We start from the raw sequence: 20,389 nt of genomic DNA, 5'->3' as shown, positions 1-20,389 counted from the left end.
CGCAGAGTGAGATATATCTTTAGACCACTCCACTCACGTCGTGAAGTTTTGTCTCCCCCCCCCCCTTTCAGATAAAACTCGTGATTTTAAGTCTTCTGTGTGTTGACACACACAACCACACACACGAACACTCACACACTCACGTACACACACGGATACGCTATATTAGCTCCTAGAAGTGTGCTTGACTTAGAATTTCTTAGGATGTGCAGCTTCGAAACCGAGGACATTTCGAAACCGATAACTTGCAGTATTTTCATACACTCTGAGAAATACTCCAATATTCCAAACCATTGATCAAACCATTGTGCAGACTGTGTTGAGGTTGGGGTCAAACCGAACTACTTTTCCCTCCATTGACTTAGAGTTGGTGTTGTACATGGGGTTTTCAAAAGTGGCCTGACCGTTGTTGTTCTCGTGCACCGAACAGCCAGTGTATTCGGTTTTGTTCGATTTTCTGAAAACAGAAGAAGAAATTCCACATTGCACAGAAGTTCTAATCACGTTTTCAGTCAACTTGCTCCAAGAACTTTCCCTTTCAAATCGTAAGTACTACATTGTCTAGTGATGCGTGAAACCCATATTGTAAGAAACTATGAGCACATACTTCAACCAGTCAGGGGACAGACAACATTTTTTTTACATACCACATACACATGGTAATAACTAATTCTTTTAGCAAAGTAGACCCTTATCGTGCTCAAAATAAATACTGATAGGAATGCTTAACCAAGCATATTTAATCTGTCCTGTACTGAAGTAAACAACTTCATGATTCTAAAATCGTATTAACGTGTCTTATATCGCCCCATAAATCATACAAAAGCAAAAATTGAAGCTGAGAGAGTAAAGAAACAAAAGAGAAAAACTGTGTACCTCTGTTTGTATAGATAAAATCCAAAGCCTGCAAAAATCAGGGCGAAAAAAGGCACAAGTATTGCGATGGCCACAGAGCTGCTGTTTGTTCCGAGCGGAATTTCGGGAGCTTTAGTGATCTCTGATATATTTAGACCTGTAAGAAAGAAAAATGAGAAAACAACACTAAAGAAAAACAAGATGAGCTTCAGACATAGCAACCAACTTAAAAGCAAGTACATTTCAAATTAGCGCTCTCGTCGCCTGCTGCTGTAACTCGACTGTAACTGAGCCTCTCTGCAACTGCAACAACTTCTTCTGCAATTAAAAGAAGTTTGCTAGGGTTTCTGCAGAGCCACAAACAATAAAACAACAGGAGGGAAGCTCATGAAAGCTTTACAATCAGAAAAAAAAAAAAAAAAAGGATTAGCCAAAAAAAAAAAAGACTATCCACAGTCATCCTTGTTCTGCAGGTTATATTGAGAGACTAAATTGGTTACGAAAAGGGCTTTATTCAAGACAGATGCCTGTTATCTTGGACCTCTTTTTTCCCCTTAGCGGGACATGTACAAGTCAAATAATTAGCCTTCGATTTGGATGTCAGTCTCATGTATGTATTTTTTGCCCACCTCTGTAATTACTTTATGTGAAACTGATAATTAACTAGATTTTAGATAATTAATATAATTAGATGATAAGCAAAAAGATGTTTGATCCATTTACGTTTCCTGGGTTCAGCACAATGGGTGATGTCAAAACTCATCTCCTTTATAGTAATTATACACGCTTCCTGGCCAGACACAATTTGTCTCTGCCTGTGACCCAACTAGAAATTTTTAAAATTAGACCATGGTTACAATAAGATAATCTACCTGTGTGGTTCATTTCTCAGCTTAATCAAACGTAATAGAAGGATGTGTTAAAATCCAACGATGCCTGTTGATGTTGATTAGGGCACTTGCGGATACTAATCTGCAGGTACGGTCATAAACCCTGTTACTGCTGTGTCGGGTCTAGTACCTTGTCTCTGTAGTCCAAACTGTCCGAAGTCTTTTCCTTGTATGAAGCCTTGATAGACGTAAGTACCGCCGTCATGTTCAGCAGAAACCTAAGAGTAAACGAGGGGAAAGGATTCAGTTTAAATGACAGAATATTCAGATAGTGTGCATCAGTAAATAAATATAGTAAGGGGAAAAAAGGCTATAAATGTTTCCCAAAGAGGTAGGGGAGTTCATCTTGACAGTAGTTATTGACTTTTTACTGTGAGTAAGAGGACATACTTTTTGGTTTGATGCTTTTCTATAGCACTGTAGAGTGTTCACAGGGAGAGGTATTGAGTCGCGGTGGACAGAACGGGGCTTAAGCTACAGGACGCTAACAACTGACGAAAGCTCCAACATCGCCGCAGACTTTCCCCAAATGTCTCTTGTTCTACGCCGTGGCTTTATTTCACACACCTGGCGTCCCGTTTTCCGCAAGCTTTATTAAACAAGTCAGTTGCTTCGAATGGCGATACTTACAAAACCGTCCATGGACCAGGTTTCCTCGGTTATCCTGCTGTATGTGGTGTGTACGACAGCCCTCATGTGGTAAAGCACCAGCTTCAGACGGGCCTCTCTGCTCTTATACACACCTGCATTTCATCATACACATAAATTCAAACCACTTGCGTGTGCTCTGTTCAGGCCCTTGTCGCCCATCATACAACTACTTTTAAGATGTATAGGTTAATTTGAAGAAACTACTAGGCTATCAGGTTCATTTGTAAGTTAAAACAAAATCAGTGAACAACCTAGTCTGAGTACCACATTTTTTGCCTAAACATTTTGTTTTAAAATCTATCGAGCCGTCAGATTAAGTTTGTGTGTTTAAAGAAGAACATATCCAGTTACACAGTTACCCAGTATGAGTACCGCATTTTTTTGCCCAAACATTTTGTTTTAAACAAAGGTATAAAACTTGTATAGGGTTCAGACTTCGGCCAAGTCCCCCCGTGATTTGTCCCGTTAACAGTTCGCCGTAACCCCTAACGACAGCATTTTGTCACTAGCGGCCTTGACTCTGCGCCGGTGAGTCAGCATTTTTTTTTTTACCTGATAGCAGCATCTCCGAGCCTCTGCCACTCAGAGTGGCGTTCACTGTTCCCGTGGTCATGTTGAAGCTAGTGATTGTCAAGGTCATCGGTTCTTTCACTCCTTTGTGCTCGTACGAGCCTTTCCAGATGTACGTGGGCGCGAACACGTCGTCTGGAACTGCAATAGAGATCGTTAAAGACACCCATTTAAAAAAGAGCCTCCCGTTTAAAACCAGGTCTTTTTTTTTTTTGAGTGTGTTTGGCAGGAAATTCTCAGACTGGTTTAGACAAAGACCAGTGCGGTTTCTTAAAAATGCCTCTGCTTAGAAAAAAAAGATGAGTTTAATTACACTGCCTTGTTTGGGTCAATACTATGCCAGCTTGGTGAGGAAATCAAAAGATAACTTAACAGGACTTCAAGTCCTCAAGTTGCCCTCTTTAACTTTAGTCACAACATGTTTATTTGAGACATGAAAAGTCTCAGATTCAGTTTTATCACTTTTTATCATACAGTGTCGGCATGAATGTAGGAAATGACTTTGAAAATTTTTTTAGCAGTCTTACCATTTGCTTTTGGACTTGAGGTTCCTTCAATGGGTGTGACAATTTTCTCTGTTGTTTTTGAGCCCACTGTAGTGCAAATGAAGGCATGTATTTCTAGTAAGTACAACTGTTTAAACACAATATTTCGGTTTCCAAACATGAGCAAAAAGAAGTTTAATTGTGCAAGACAAAGAACACTCCGCATCTGACATCCAAATGTTGAAACTGTGTGATTTTTTTTTTCTTTTTTACTTCAGGCAGAAACAAAACCTTCATGTTTTCACATAAAAAAAGGGTTTGTCGCAGGTTTAATGAATTGGAAGGCTCTCCTCAACAAAACAGATTTATTTATTTATTTGTTTGTTTGTTTATGTTTTTAATGCGTGGTTAACCTTACCTCGGCAAACTGGCACTTTACCAGTCCAGGTGCCGTCTGCCCTGCAAACACGGTGTTCCGAGCCACCCGTCAGGATGTATCCAGGCTGGCACGAGTAGAGCAATGTGAAGCCAAAGTTGGGCAGATCCATGCCCACCACGTTGGCATTGGGTGGACTCTTTGGTTGTTTACAAGAGTGGGCTGCACGGGAAAACAGGCTTGAGTCACGGCCTGACAGATGATACCCTGGCAAAGACTCCAAAGACACTGACTCCATCCAAGGCTGACAGACTAATGCATGCTGCAAAGCCTTTTCCGTTTTTTTCCTTTCATATATCGACTCTGAGGTAAATGAAATACTCCTTACAAGTATGGTTCTGGATGAACGAAACTCGCTGTATGCAGTTTTTTTTCTCTAAATCCATTCCTTTGAGGAAAACAAAATGCTCTAAACATTAACCCAACATTTGAACACTTGATTTAATAGATTAACCCTTTTACCAGTCTCTTTTACCAGTCGTGCAGCTACAGCTAAAAAAGGCAAGTGTATATATGTAGAAAAAAAATACTGGGAATGGTTATGGAAAGCATATATGTGTATCTCAATGACAGGGAGTTTCATATAAAGAGCCGTGGACGGTGAGAGATAAGCGGGTCTGGGGGTGGGAGGAGTCGGACTCACGGATGCATTCTGGCTGAGTGCCACTCCAGGTTAGGTCTGACTGACACGAACGAGTGGTTGAGCCCAGTAACAAGTATCCGGCCTGACAATGGAACTTCACCATACTCCCCACCTGAGACAGGGCGATAAGCTTTGTCACTTTCCTCTCTCTCTCTCACTCTCTCTCACTCACTCTCTTTCACACACACACACACACATACACACACACACACACACGCGCACAAAATGGTCAATGTGGCACTTTCTGACTCAGTTTGAAGAAAATCATAAAACTTTCTGCACAGTTGGTCCTGTCTCTCTGGCTGGGCCAGATTACAGCCTGCCTGTCCTTAAGGCAAATGCCAACTTCTATTAAAATCCCTGCGATTGAACCCAAATGTCTCTAAATTCTCACAAAAAAGACCACTGTTGCCTATTTGGGAATAGCCGGGTGTTAACGAGACCACATATACATCTTTTTTTTTTTTCCACATCTATTTTACATTCACTTGCTTCTTATTTTTTCTTCTTTTTTTTAGCCCAAATTCATAACCATTTTCGTTTACCTCGCCTAAACATTAATACGCTTTTTCAATATCCCTTCTGTATCAGGGCTGAGGTATAAATCTATATTTTCTTTGGAACAGGGGTTCGATTTTCTCTGCTTCAGCAAGAGGAGGCAGTTGAATTGAAGATGAAAATGTTGCACTTTGTGTAATGCGTTGTGTCATTACAGACGCTGAGAAGATTGTCATTACAACCGCGGCGCGCGCGTGTGTGTGTGGGGGGGGGGGGGGGCATGGTACCTGCATGCTTCAGTAGGTCCTGCTGAGATAAAAAAGGTTTGCGTTCTGGAACATTTAGATTTTTTTTTTTTAAATCATTCTGACATCTAAAGGAGTCGGTGACAATACAGGATACAACTGAAGGACGCAAAGCTTTCCCCCGCTGGTTGAGTTTTCCTTTTTTTTTTTCCTCCTTCCTCATCACTCTTTCTCTCAGTCAACTCGACTCCAACGGTCGTATGATTCCGTCAAACTGTAACTGAGCCACTTGTGTGTCGATGCTGAAAAATTAGCAGCTTTTGTAGCTGTAAAACTGTGCGTTTAGTCCAAATTTGTCTGTCTCAGTAGAAAACCAATTCAGGTTCTTTTTTTTTTGTTGTTGCTAATGGTCATGAATTTCTTTGCCGTTCTAGCCAAGGTTTTTTGTCTGGAGTGGTGCTAGAACAACTTCAAACTTCTGAAGCACAGACAACATCAAAAATCATTTTCCTACAATACCAGTTAGCCGACTTATGATCCTCCATTTTTCTCAGGCAAATCTAAGACGGATATGTGCGGAAAAGAATAATACTTTCTGCAAATCTAAGAACGACCATTACGCGCTGTTTTGAAACTTGCGTCTTGAAGTGAAAATACATTGGAGTTGGAGTTAAAAGTCATGACAGAGTTGTCAGAGGAGAACACAGTGAGTAGAATGAGTACAAGGCATCTGCACACAATGAACACTGACACAGGAGGAAGCAGTCAGACTCATCTTCCTTCCGGAACTTTCAGAAGCCTCTCAAAAGGCATTTCGCTGAATGATCTTGACAATAAGTCAATTGTGTGACAGAAGATGGAACAGCTGAGAGCAATGACAAAAAACTTGGACTGGGATACGTGTACGCTCTTGCGCGCACACACACACACACACACACACACACACAGCACACACACACACACAGCACACATCTGATAAAATATCTTAGTGCCTTCTGTCTTGGCATAAATAAAAAAAAACTAAAAGCAGGGTGAAACATGTTACACTGTACATTCACTATCGAGAGAGGAAAAAATGCTTCGTAAATTCTTGTGCTTCATATTACGCTTAAACCGTACTCTTAAAAAGCTATTAAATAAATAAATAAATAGACTAAAGGGCAAAAAAGTGTGTCGTTTTTGGAAAATTATTAAATAATTCAAAAGGCTGCTTAAAGTGCTTTTCAAACTAATGGTTACGCTGATGACAAGCTTGACTAAATGGCTCCCACATCTTGAATAAAAGCATCCTTGGAGTGAAATGTCAAATTTTTTGGCTCCTTTACCTTAAAGCCCAAACTGCTGTTCAGGGAACCGTATTCTGGCGATCCTGGATTTTCACAGGTTGTCCTAGTTGGCTCTGTAATGAGGAAACGGTCGTTAATTGCTGTCATTTGCTGTCGTGGCCACCTTCGTGGCACCGTTATCATCATCATCATCATCATATTCAGTATTTTCATCGTCATTAACATCTTGTCAGCACGCTAAAGCAGATGAGAAACAGAACTAGGGTAGATGAAATCGTGACAGAAATTCTAAGCAATACAACGAACAAACCTTAGACGGAATATTAGTTGAGGGAGTGGCTATGATTACGGAGGGAGTATCTAACAGCATGTCAGCGTGACAATGGTAGGAACGGAAGACAGCAGAAAGGTGGTGACATCAGAGCAGACTGACAACGCACCAATAAAAGAAGGAGCCGGTTTGTAGAGAGCGTGAAGTGGAGAGGGACCTTACCTATGCAGTGGGGCGGAGAGCCGCTCCACGTGCCGTCCGCCTGGCACACGCGCGTGGGGGATCCCACCAGCACAAAGGGGGCGGCGCAACCGTACGACACCTCCGACCTGTAAATGAAGCTCTGGCCTTCTCTCCTGGCCCTCGCCGGAGTCCCAGGGTTCCCGCAGAACTTGGCTGCAGAGAGACAGAGAGACAGAGAGAGAGACAGAGAGACAGGAATGAAGGCATAATGGGGAGAAGAAAAAAGAAGGGCTCTGTTTGACATTCGAGGTGTGATGCTGCTGCATTGTTTCTGATCTACTGCACTGGACTTTGGAACGGGATAATGAATAGCAAGTGAAGGCTATCTCTCGTAGCTCCGAGCGCTCAACATTTCAGTATATTGAATGTAATAACTTTATCACTCCCTGGCTGGTGTCCAATTGGAAACTACTAATAGAAAGAAAACCAAATATATATCTCAATTATTAAGGGGGCTGAACATTATTTTGCTTTCACTGAGAGCACATATACGTACACGCACTCTCTCTCTCACTCAGCAATTTCATTCAAGCATATTTTTCTTTTTAATAGGCATAAATTAGTGGAGAGATGCCATTTACTTAATAAGCGATGCGACGCTAGTGGGTATTCCTTCGCTAAAGGAAGAATCCCATGTTGCCGTACCGGCTGCGCGTGTTTGTATTCTGACTGAACCAAAGAGTAGGAAGTGTTTTTGTACACATCCGCCCTAGTTTTTTTTTTGTTTTTTTTTTTCCTTCTTCTTTCCAGAGAAGGATTACAATGTTTCCTCTCCAGGCAAGAAGCCTTTCCTGTGCAGGTTTGTGTTTAGTGTGTACGAGGTAATAGGAGAGTGACAATGGCTTGTATTGTCTCTGCTTTTTCTGTCCTGGACGCAGACGCGTCACAACTCCAAAGCTATACCTTATCTATGCAGAGATACATTGACCCAAAAAAAAAAAAAATACTCCCCACCTCTCTACGAGGCCCAACAGCGAATCCAATGAGAAGGAGCAAATTATTTCTTTTACGCATGGAGTGGATGTGAAAATGAAAAGCCCAAAAGTCATTTTTCAGCCTCTGTATCGTCAAATCTATCTTTTTTTTTTTCTTTTTTTTTTTTTTTGCTGAGGAAGAAAATGAGTTTGTCTAATCAATTTAATAATACTTCTCACACAGTGCTGAAGAAAAAAAGTGTGTGTGTGTGGCGGGGGGTGCTTGCTTTAATCATGGCCTTGCCTATTGAGATGGAAACACTTTTATCATTTTCACGCAATTCATCATTTGTCTTCCTCTGTTTTTTGGGGGTTTTTTTTGGGGGGGGGGGGCCTCTGGGGAAGGAGGCAGGACGCAGGATGTGGGGCGTACAGCTGGCATTTCACCTGCCTGGTCATGACAGGAACAGTAATACCAATAACTAACTAACTAAATAAACAAACAAACATGTAACAGCAGTGTGGACGGCAGGAGATTCGGCGGGAGAAAGGCAGACGTCGGTATATACATACGGCCTGCGTGGTCGGACATGTCAGAGATTCAGGGGGTAAAAAGCCTTTTTGACGAATCAATTACCAAAGGTCTGCGGGCGACAGCGTGTTTAGTGCCCCTGATGTGAAATTATGAATTTAAGCGATCTTTAAGCTCAAAGCGCTGGTTCACCTGAATGTAAATCAAAGTGATTATGGCTCTGTCTCTCTCTCTCTCTCTCTCACACACACACACACATGAAAATCCTCAGAGAAGAAAAGGGTCGTGACAGCGGACTCTCTCCGCCCTGCATATTTCAGTGAGAGGAATAAAACAGAGCCAAGATGTGGGAATGAGATACTTTGGGGACTTCTTTTTTTTTTTTCTCCCCAGTGCTCGAGTAGCGTCTTAAAGCTCCGAAGAATACCGTGCCGCGCCTGAAAGCCAGGAGCTGAATTCCTGATCAAAATGAGGAGTAAAGTTGAGAGGAGCGTGGCATCGACTTGGCACCCGCTTAATTCTCTTCCTTCCTGTCTGTCGTAGCCCGTGGCAGTCAGCTGTGGGTTGCGTGTTAAATACCGAGCCGCTTCGTGTCAAAAAGAAATAAAGAAATAAATAAATAAAAAGGGATCGCGTCTGAGTCGCTCGCTCGCCGCGCGTCAGACGTGCCGCGGGGATCAAGGCCGCGTTCGCGGGGATTTCGGGTCGTCTTTAAGCTCGTCTTCAGAGATGATTCCGTATATCGCACCGCAGCAATCTCCGGTGAAAAGGAGCACGGTTCTTGGCCGGGGCTCCTATGGAGAAGAGCTGGATCATCAAGAGTCCCCAGGTCTAATCTCTCGGCCCTGCGCTAACGTGGCTGTGAGACGACGCGCACCGATTCCCGCCGGAAAAAAAAAAAGACTCCAAAAGCAATCTCCCATACGGCTCCCTACCAACAGGACATGCATAATGCATTCGTAAATGCGTTTGTGAGATACTATCAGCTCTCCGTAATGCCTTAAAGTGTCTGCATAAGACAACATAATCTTTGACACAGGGCTCCATCACCGCAAACACTGGAGAAATAAATGGTGTGTATATCAAAAAAAACCATCTGCTAAAACCCATACGAGTCACTGTTTAACTCGTTCTGAGACCATAGTATGTATTCGTAAGAAATCATTTGTGCAATCTGCCAATCATCCATCAAGCACGAAAGACGTGTCAGCGGGGTTCATCCTTCTTTAAATGGCAAGGTAGCACTGATATTTCATTTTAGTTCAAGGCTGCATGCCAGAGCTGGTTGCCGTACAGATCTCGAGTGTCCTTGGCTGTAGAAATTTCTGTGTAGCTCTGGTATGACAAAGTACTGTTCCGCAGTTGCGAAATGCGGTTCGCTCCTGTAAAATCCTTTAAAATTCTCTTCAAAAATTCAGCTTCGTGTCCTCCGGTCCGTGGTGATTTGCAGCGCTGTCCACAGGAAGTGAATTGTGAATAAACCGCTCTGACAGAGGTCTTGGAGACGGAGGGTCTCTTTGGGCTAGGCCTGTGAAACGGGCCCCTTGTTCATCATACTCCAGTTTCACTGCTGCTCCGACAGCGTATTGTCTAAACACGACACGCTGCACTTTTATGGAACGATCGGCGCTTTTACAACCTTGACCGCTGCCTGTGAAGAGTCTTTACTCTCGTGACATTTCATGCCTTCCCTGGAGCTGTTTGGTATCTGTTAAGAATGCAAGTCCTTACAATGATCATAATTATTAACGTTATTAGTAGTACGAGTAATGTTTGTTTATTTATTGGTTTATTATTTATGATCTAATGAGCTGAGTTTTACATGGGACTGTGTCTGGATTAGCTTTAAAATACTTTTTAAACAAACTACCCCTTCTTTATGTAACCATACAGAGCCAGTAAAGAGCATTTATTAATGCTTTATAAACGCTGTGTATTACACTCTGGTCAGTTATATTCAGTCCTTTTGTGTGTGCATGTCTGTGTGCATGCGTGTAAAGGTATGACTGCTTATGAACTCATGTTAAACGTTACAGTTGCAATCGATCAGCAACCATCCAGGCCCTGTGTGCTATTACGAACATTTTATGAGATATCACAAAGGTAATGCATTATGTATGTGCTATTACAAAGAAATGCTTACCCCCAATTACAACTGCCTTCAAACCAACAGCCTTGAGTCTCCCTGGTCGTACGATCTACATTCTAATACATCGTGTGTGAGATGAGGGTGTCCAGCGAAACAAGTCTGGATTGAGGAGGGGGGAGGGAGGGTGCGGCAGGACGGTGACGGATAGAGATGCAAATGGAAGGGTGTGAGCCAGTCCAACGAGCGCAGAAGGAGAAACGTGACCATTTTATTTAGATTCTGTTCCCATTCTCCAGGGTGTCTTGGGCCAAATGTTTCAGCCAAGACAATGGAATCCGTGATGTGTCTACTGTACGCCGCATCACTTTTTCCTTTTTTTCCCTCTCTCTCTCTCTCTCTCTCTCTCATGGAAAAATAATCGAGGAGGCTCCGGGGTAAGGTGAGCTGTGCATACTAACGAGGCCCAGATAAGACCTGTGCAGACCCAGGCCTCCAGCTGCCGCAATATTCCTTGATGAATAATACAAGAGATTTGGAGATGGCCAACCGCACCCCCCCCCCCCCCCGCCACCCCAAAAAAAGTGAAATAAAACAAAAACTAAACTAAACAAAAAAACAAACAAACAAACAAAAAAAGAAAACAAAGGATCTTAATTTCTGTCCGTAGCCGAGCCGCGGCGTTCGTCTGCAGAGGTAACCCATGCTTCTTTTTTTTTTTCTTTTTTTTTTTTTTAATGCAGAGGTGTTCCTGTTGTCGTAAATGCTTTTCAGTGGCGATTACATTAAAAACCATTAAGTGATTTGATGGGCAGGTTCAGCTTTTTAATATTCAAGGGCTGCATGTCGGGGGCGGGGACACATAGAGGTGCAAAGGGAAAAAAAATACCGGGGGACGTCATTCGGGTGGGTACGCTAGCGAATCAGGCCCTGTCCTGGCCTAAGCGTGTGTCATCATTCGAGTTGTGCTTTGGCGGATGGCGGGGGAGGCGGCAGACTTGTGCCTTCTCAGCAGTAAATGATGGACAGAATGGAGACAGATGCATCAGTCACTCCTTTGGTTTTTTGTTGTTTTTTTTTTAGAATCACCTTCTGTTCCCAGCCTGGCAGGCTCCCAAATTGGTCTGTAGTGTTGCTTTTTTTTTTTTTTTCTTTTAATTATATTTATTTCTTTATGTTTACATTTAGGAACTCTAACTGCATCAGCAGCAGGAGACAAAAACAAAAAACAAAACGTGAAGACTGTAGTCTGCTACGACCTTCAGAACCGGATGATCCGGTGACCTTTTAGTTAAAACTTTTCAATTATAACGAGGCATTACTTCATGAACTCCCTAAAGAGCCATCATCATTTTCAAAAAAATTAAATGCTAACAACATACTTATTTATGAGTAAACTTTCAAACTTACTCTGAATCAGTCTGTGCCAGTACTGTACCAGCTACAAAGCCTAACAGCTGACCCTGGATCAGTCTGTGCCAGTACTGTGCCAGATAAAAAGGCCTAACAGTTGACCCTGGATCAGTGTGTGACTATTGTACCAGATAAAAAGGTGGAACAAATGACCCTGAATCAGTCTGTAAAGGTACTGTACTAGATACAAAGGCCTGACAGCTGACCCTGGATCGGTCTGTGACAGTACTATACCAGATAAAAAGGCTGAACAAATGACCCTGAATCAATGTGTAGGCCTACTGTACTAGATACAAAGGCTGAACAGCTGCTTCTGGTGAGTCCTGAACTGTATTCTGACAACTTTATGATAAATTGCGTGAAAAAAAAAGTTTAACATATGTATTTTTTTTTTTTAGAGCAAAGCGATAATGAGGGGATATTACTGTATGGAGAGATCTTTAGTGTGGGGAAGCAAATAAATAAATAAAGAACATGACCAAGGCCGCGAGTGTGTATGCATGCCACACACACACACACACACACACACACACAAAATCCATATTCATGACTTAAAGTAAGCAGGAAATAATGAAGTGGATGCTGTTGGAAGTGAAAAGATAAACTGTAAACATGTTTGCATGTCTGTGGCTTCTTAAGAGAAAATACAAACATAACTAACATTAACCTCGCGAGCTCTACATCTTCAAGGAAGAAGAAGAAAAAAAAAAAAAGGAAGAGCGAAAGAAATAAGGGCTAAACACTCTACCGTTTGTTTTTCGTTTAAAAACGAATGTGATGTGTAGAACTCTTTCCAGCTACTTAGAAGGAAAAAAAAACCCTCCTTGAGGTAACTGTTTACGGATCTTTCATGTACTTGTTCGAAGATTTTATTTAACGACTGCATGTATTTAGTGCTTCCTGCAACATGAATGTAGAGTGTAAATAATTCTCCTCTCCGCAAACAGTAAAGAATCCATCCATCCTTCCATAAACAATTTATATAGCTCTCACTCTCTCTCTGTTTTTCTCTTTCTCTTCACTCTCTTGTTCTGCCTCTCACTCTCTCTCCCTCCTTCACTCTTTCTCTCTCTTGCTCTCTCCTCACCCTTTCTCACTCTGTCTCTCTCCTCACTCTTTCTCTCTCTCTCTTGCTGATTCTCTCTCTCTTTCTCTCTCCTCATCCTTTCTCTCTTTCTCTCTCTCGCTCTCCCTTTCTCTCTCTCTCTCTCTCTCACACACACACACAGAGCAGCGGGGAACTCACGTAGACATAAGGGCATGTCTCCGCTCCAGGTGCCGTTCCCCACACAGGTGAGGACAGCCGGGAAGGACAGCTCGTACCCAGTCAGGCAGCTGTAACTCACACTGGTGCCCCACTCAAACACCGACCCTTCCACAACTCCACTGGTGATAGCAGGTGGGGGAGAGCAGGTCACAGCTAAGGCAAAGAAAAAAAAGAAGTGTGAGACACATGTCAACAGAGGGGGGGGGGGGAAAGATTAAGAATTGAACACCTATGCCGCAGTAGATGTATGCAGAGGCTCTTAAAAATGACTCTGTGAAATACTAAATTCTTTTTTTTTGCCACTGATATCTATCTGTCCTTAGTTAAATATTGAAACCAAACATAGCAGGCAAGGTTTTCAGAGTTGCAGGTGGGTTTCAGTAAAGATTTTCTCTAGTCATTCTGATGTTCAGGGTGATCGTAACAGAACAATGCATTTGCTGTCAAGGGGCATTGTTGACGTGTCAACAGTGTGTGATTCTGTGATGCTGTTTCTGCAGGGCACTTTCACTGAATGACTGCCTGAGAAATAACTCAGAAAACAGGCATTGATTTGGCGTACAGGTATGAGGGCGGTTGGCTAAGGTTGGTTAAATTAAGCATGAGGACTGGTACAATGGACAGAATGATGCTTCAGGATTAGCATGTACGCCAATGCTAGCTAGCTTTCAGCAAACTTTTCTATCACTCTTACGCCAACTACCGGCTAAATAAACAGTCTACAGTACCAGACCAAAGTACCACGCTGTTTTATGTAAAGCCTACACTGTTGAAAAAAGGCAACAGACTTGAAAAGTGATGTCTGAGAAATTTACTGAAAGGTTATTTTAAACTTTTTTTTTTCTGTTGGTAAATATTAGCCGTCTTCTAAGTCTGGAGTATTTTTACTTGCCCTCCTCTTCTTTCTCTCGGCATATTGTCACGAACAGCCTGAAATATATGAAAAATTAATCTTCCAGACTACTCTATAATCTTCCTCATAAAAGTATGTCTTCAGCTGCAGCTTTCAGAGTCTTTCTCAAACTCTTCTTCCAATTCAATAGTGTTTTCATTTTCTAAAGCAATCTATCTGCAGTGGAAGAGATGCATTGAATTTAATCTCTCTATTGGAATAATTAATGTCACATCAATATTTCACTGCCGGTAACTGCTGAGCATACACACTGATTTAAAACTGCAAATGGACATTTAAAAAAAAAAAAGGGTGTGGGGTCCTAAATGGTGTTTTGGCACAGCGAAAAACAACCAAACAAAAGCAACAACAACAACGACAACAAAAAACCCTCTAAACTATGGGGAACAGATGTGTTTGGGCTGCCGGTTCATGAATAAACATGAGCTGTCCCCATTTCTGAAAAAGCTTTAGCCGATGCAAGGAGTTTGAGCACTCTTCCACACCTCCCACAGGAGTTTTAACTGTTCACTCCTACAGACAATGAGGAGCAGCCTGACTATTTAAACAGACATCGTTTCGTTTGTTTTACACAGAACTTCTCAGGTGTTCACTGACCTCAACAGCCAATGTTCTCACACCGTGTTTTTTTTTCCCCTTTGTTGGCTATTTACATTAATTAACATGCCAATAATCCATTCTCCTCAACTCTAGTATTATGCTAATGTCTTTCCACAGCTTTGTGCTTCTTTTTTCACGGGGTCAAAGGCACGTCGCTGAGCACCTCCTTCAAGAGTTCATTTTCTAAACGATCTAATCTAAGCTAAACTGCACCGAAACACACAAGAAAGGCAGTCGTTCAGCAAAAATCTGCCTCAGCTCTTCCAACCTCAGCCCTACTGAAAGCCCTGCCAAAACGCTGGGCTTCTCGCGTCTTTGACTTTAAAGCTAACGCTTGTGTAAATATCAGGCCTGAGTGGTGGTGTATGCAGTGACTCCCAAAAAAGCCACGTGCAGCTGGGCCACACGGCTGTGTGGGGGCCTAAGTCAAAGCCGAGCGAAACTCAAAAAAAAAAAAAAAAAAAGAGCGAGAGAAAAACAAAAGGAAAAAAAGAAAAGGATAAAGCACAGCACTTGCGTGTAAACAACCTATCTGGAACACGCAGATGTGGAATGACGCCTTTGGAACATGACAACTCACGACTCAAGGCCTTCAACGGAGACAGAAAAACCAAAGGTCTGTAAAGGTAATGAGACTAACAAGTTTTGTCACGCTTTCCTGAGGGGACAGTGACTAAAATTATCCGACATTATCCAAACAAAATAACACGTTACGTGGCGAGGTAACCGATAACCGAGTCCTAGAGAACTAGGACCATGTCTTGACGTCTCCATGTATAAAAAGCGACACCCCTGTGTCGGCGTTGTTGTTTTCGATTCAGATCTGTGTCAGCGACTTGGATTCCTGTTTCTACCTGTGTCTGTTTGTGGATTTTTCTCCTTCAGGGCAAAAGGAGGTCCAGACGTCTGGCTGTCACGAGCTGCCAGCCCATCTGGTGACATTAACGTCTCCGGCTAACAGTTAAATCAGTCTGTACAAGCTCATTCTGTACCCTTTCAAACACTAATTTAAAAGTTACGAATGGAATGTACCGAGTTTGTTCATTACAATTATTGGCAGGGGCGGAGAGAGTGATATAAATGCCGTGATAAAAAGAAAAAAAAATCATTATGAACAATCATTAATCAAAATTGAAGTGCAGTAGCTTTGAGAGTAGTTCCACAACCATTAATCAACTGATCTGTTGTGGTAACAGTTTTGAGGGCAGTTCTCCATCAAAATTTGAGAAACAAAACCATATGAATCAAATGCATTCCGTCCAATGAGCTCCCTTTTTTTTTTTTTTCCTTTTCTTTTCTTCGATGGAATGCGAAACGCGAACACACGGCGAGCGTTCACCTGTTCAAAAATGCCTTCCGACAGCTTGGAAGGGACTCGTTCACAATTCACCCATCCATATCTTGGTCCGAAACTCAGCCAAGTCAATCACCAGCTGCATAGGTTGTTTTGGCTGGAGGAGTGCGGTACTGAATACGCGGCGTAATGAGAACCTGTTAGGGATGCTGGCACCATCCTGGCCGACAGGCAGAGAGGAGCTGGGCTCCATCTCCTCGGCAGCTGCTCTGCATGTGTCGCGCCTCGTGTGGTGCGTCCTCTCAGCCAACATCTGAGGGCCCGCCTGTACCGGGCACCACGACAGACGCACTGCGTCCTGCTTTCTCTCCTCTCTCTCTCTCTCTGCACTGCTGACCTTGAGGTGAGCGGCAATCATGCGAGAACGTCGCGGCTAAATCTGCACTGCCTTTCGCAGTCTGGCTATCATAACAAGATATCAACAGGAGTTTGATTTCCCCCTCACTAACCTTTGGCTTTTTTTCCTCCCCCCCCTTTTTTTTTCTTTTTCTGTACCACTGCAGAGAGAAGGAGAATATGATATTCTCTGAGGATTATTTTGTTGCCTAGATCGTATGGAGATAGAAACTTAACCTCTAAACCTTTTTTTGCATAAAGTATTTTGCTCTAGATCAAAGGAGAAATGTAATATGCCACAAGAACAACTTGGATGCACTCTGACTTTTAAATTGAGATGGAAAATTTTATTTGTCGGTCTAAAAATAGTCGGTATTTTTCGCTTATGCACGCTCAAGGTAAAGAAAGAAGAAAACGAGGTGAGAGCATCTGCATGTCTGTATGCAAGCTTTTGTGTGTGTGTGTCTCTCTGTGTGTGTGTGGGAATAGCTATGCCTCCAGTCCTCGGCCTAATCTCTCACAGGTCAGTGGGCAGTGACAGCAGTCAACCCAAGCTGTCCGCTTTAGGGGAGGGAGAAGAGAGAGTGATCGAGAAAAAGACAGACACTGAGCTAGAGAGAGAGAGAGAGAGAGAGAGGGGAGGGGGGGGAGATAGAGATAGGAGAAGGAGAGAAAGTGGCTCAGCCCTTGGGCAGAGCTACTCGATGGCAGGTTTTCTCCACACTTTTACCTGAATGACTGACAGACTGCACGCCTGAGGGGGCTAACCTCTCTCACACAGGCTCTCCACATTAACTCCTCTCTTCACGGCGAAACTAAAAAAAAATCCGTTGCACACCACGGCGCACGCATACCCAGACGCTAATGACTTAACATTAGCCGTCATTAAGAAGACCCACGATGAGGTTTCTCAGTGAGCTACAAATGGAAATCCATTTTTAGCCGGAACAGGTGGGTAAGGGGAATCTCAGCGAAATGAAAAGGGTGGAACAAGCTTGGCAGCGACTTTTTTCTTTTTCTTTTTTGTGTGACCGTCTTGGTCTAGCGAGAGTGAGAAGGATGTGATTTCTGAATAATCTCACATTCCGAGCATCCGTGAGATCCGTACGTTCTAGAAAAAGAACCGAAAGGGATGTATAGAACCTTGCGTGATTTAGAAAGTTGAAAGCAAGACTAGCAGCGCTTGTGTCCATTAATAACTGGACTGAGATAGCGAGGTGGTTTGCTAGCGCTGGGTCGAACTGCTCTGAACAACTAAAGACTGCAGAAAGCCAGTGTCAGTTTCCCCAGAGTGGGCGTCTGAAGCCAAAAAGAAAAAAAAAAAAAAGGTGGGGGGGTGTGAGATAGACACACAGGGTCCTGTCATTAATTCATGAGCTTCCCACATCTCCTCTGAAAAGCGGGAGAATATATCTTTCTCTTTGATGACTTTTCGAGATGTGTTCCTGAGTAAGAATGTGAGGAGGCACTTTGTCTGGGACTCTCCGAGACTAGACTTGGCCCTACCTCCGAGTGAAAAACATTGAGCTTTTGTTCTCCATTGCCGAGGGAAAAAAAAAAAAAAAAGCTGTAATGCCCATCAGAATTCCCCTTTGCTCGACACCAAGAGTGACAGAATATGACAACTGCTTGCCTCCGTTTTTCTTTTTCTTTCTTTCTTTCTTTTTTTCTTTCCACTGGCATTTTCCACAACAGCAAACTTGAAAAATATGCCAGACGCTGAGATGACGGACTGCAAAAGAAAATACCGACAAAAAAAAACAAAAAAAACAAAACAAAATGAAAACGTAGCATTTTAGCCATTTTAGGATGCGTACCTTTGCACGCTGGCATAGCTCCGCTCCAAGTACCATTCTGTGTGCAGGTCCAAGTGCTGGCGCCATTTGTTTCCATTAGATAACCCGGCTGGCAGGAAAAGGTGATGTTTTGGCCGATGGTAAAAGCATCCCCAGATCTCAGCCCATTAGCAGGTATGCCCGGATCACCACAGCTGATCACTGAAACAAACAAAAAAAAAACAACAAAAAAAAAACCCCAGATAAACCAAAAGCGTCAGAATACACAGAGAGAAAAAATACATTTTTGGAGACTTTGTAACCTGAGGCAGCTTCATTCTTGTTCACATAAAATTTATTAGGCTTAATTCTACATCCACAATGAACATTTTTATGGTTTATGAAAATGTGAAGTCTGCTCGAGCATGATAAACTAAGTGGCGTAGATATAAATCTTTTTTTTATTTATTTTTTTATTTTAAGGCACTAAATGGAAGACCAGGGAGGGGGGACAAAACAAAAACCAAAAGGAAAAAAAAAAAAAAAAAAAACCCCACAAACCCACTGTTGTATCGTTTTGTCTGATGGCTTGTGGATTAATAAAGTCATTTATCTTTTAATTCGGGGTTTAAACAAGTCGTCTCAACATGTAGAAACCTGAACCTATCCTGGTGCCTTCACTATTATATTCATTCCCACTTGATCCGTGTCATTAATAAACGGAGAAACCCATAAACCTCCATTAAACTTCAACAGTCTTTTCAACAATCAAATGGTAATAACTATTCATGAGAGAGAAAAAGAAACATTTTCAAGAGATTACTTTGAGACCATTACCACAAAGCAGAGCCAATATAGTTTACACAGAGAACAGAGGCAATCTTCTCGGAACAGTTGGTGCTTCCGGAACATTCTGTGCCTCCCGACTATTCTTGATGCTCTGTGTTTATGTTTTCATATTTTCACTGGAGAGAATGTGAAATGTATTTAAATATGCGTGTGAGCGTTTTAAGCCTGTCTTTCACACTTATTTGAAAAACGCAAAACGGAAAAAAAAAAAAAAAAGCTGAGAGTTTATGCTGAGAAAAAACAATGTAATTGGAGTTACGTAACCACTGTAACAATATTATAAAACACTGGTAAATGCAATTGAAACCAGGTGTTTTCAGTTAAAAAAGTGGGCTGAAGGAGACAAAGATGACAGAAATAGCAGAAGGGGAAACTGACTCTTATTTCTAGGGCTGGGGAGGAGAAAAACTGTGACTGAATTCACAAAAGCTCTTAAGAGCAGACAAAGTAGAACATAACCATACAATGGCTTTCCTTCCAGGACTTCCCTCCAATGGCTGATATCCTCGTTATTTCTTGCAGATCTAATTACACATAGGTCTAATTAATACATTAGCACCTGATGGTAAAGCAGCCCTTTTAAACAGGAGATGAGTGTGGCGGCCAGGCGCGTCCCGTCTCTAATCTGACAGGTATGACCTATGGCGTCGTGGGCTGAGATGAAAAACATGCTATGTACCCTGAGGAACATAGATCATGCATTTAATTAGTAAAGTCTGACAGAGGATGTTTCTCTGAGGCCATAACTAATATATTAAGACTTTAATGGAAAAGTCACGTCGCTGCCCGACGGCACACGAGGGAGGGGCAAGAAAAAAAAAAGAAAAAAAAGTTAACAAAGCCAACGTTCACCGCCGGCAAATTCAATTGGCTAACGGCAGCTCCCTGTGACCTAAACGGTGTCCATTAAGGTATCCGTCCCCACCCATCCACACACCCTGAACTCCATTACACTCTCTCTCTCTCTCTCTCGCTCTCTCTCCCTCTCTCTCTCTCTCTCTCTGTCTCTCTCTCTCTCTCTCTCTCTGTCTCATCTTTGCTTTCCATTCCCTTTCCACAAAGTGTATTGGATTCTGGGGCCGTGTGCATTTTTCTAATGACAGTGAGGAGGCCCAATTGATATTCACGCTAGCTCTGGGCTGATCCCGCCTCATTATTTCTCCACCGTACTTACATCAACTTTGCATTATTTTGGCACGGTGAGATTGATTCCTCCTGTCAGCTCATAGCGGCATTACTCTAGCCGTGCCAGTAATAAATCCCTTTAAATGAATGAG

The 20,389-nt window shown here is 42.5% G+C and overlaps 1 protein-coding gene across 1 annotated transcript in view; it reads right to left on the bottom strand.

Moving 5' to 3' along the window:
* Positions 1-297: 297 nt before the first annotated feature.
* Positions 298-20,389, bottom strand: part of csmd3a (CUB and Sushi multiple domains 3a) — a 126,801-nt gene continuing 106,709 nt past the window's right edge. The window contains exons 59-70 of the mRNA XM_030785320.1: positions 18,306-18,485; positions 13,265-13,438; positions 7,053-7,226; positions 6,599-6,672; positions 4,531-4,642; positions 3,870-4,049; positions 3,494-3,559; positions 2,949-3,107; positions 2,376-2,488; positions 1,876-1,963; positions 877-1,012; positions 298-457 (exon numbers count right to left, since the gene is read on the bottom strand). Of these exons, the coding sequence (XP_030641180.1) occupies positions 298-457; positions 877-1,012; positions 1,876-1,963; positions 2,376-2,488; positions 2,949-3,107; positions 3,494-3,559; positions 3,870-4,049; positions 4,531-4,642; positions 6,599-6,672; positions 7,053-7,226; positions 13,265-13,438; positions 18,306-18,485 (1,616 nt within the window). The remainder of the gene's footprint in view (positions 458-876; positions 1,013-1,875; positions 1,964-2,375; positions 2,489-2,948; positions 3,108-3,493; positions 3,560-3,869; positions 4,050-4,530; positions 4,643-6,598; positions 6,673-7,052; positions 7,227-13,264; positions 13,439-18,305; positions 18,486-20,389) is intronic.

This window comes from Chanos chanos, chromosome 9, assembly GCF_902362185.1.
Source record: "Chanos chanos chromosome 9, fChaCha1.1, whole genome shotgun sequence".
NCBI lineage: Eukaryota > Metazoa > Chordata > Actinopteri > Gonorynchiformes > Chanidae > Chanos > Chanos chanos.
The sequence above is the reverse complement of the archived record's forward strand: the minus strand, read 5'-3'. Positions and strand labels throughout refer to the sequence as shown.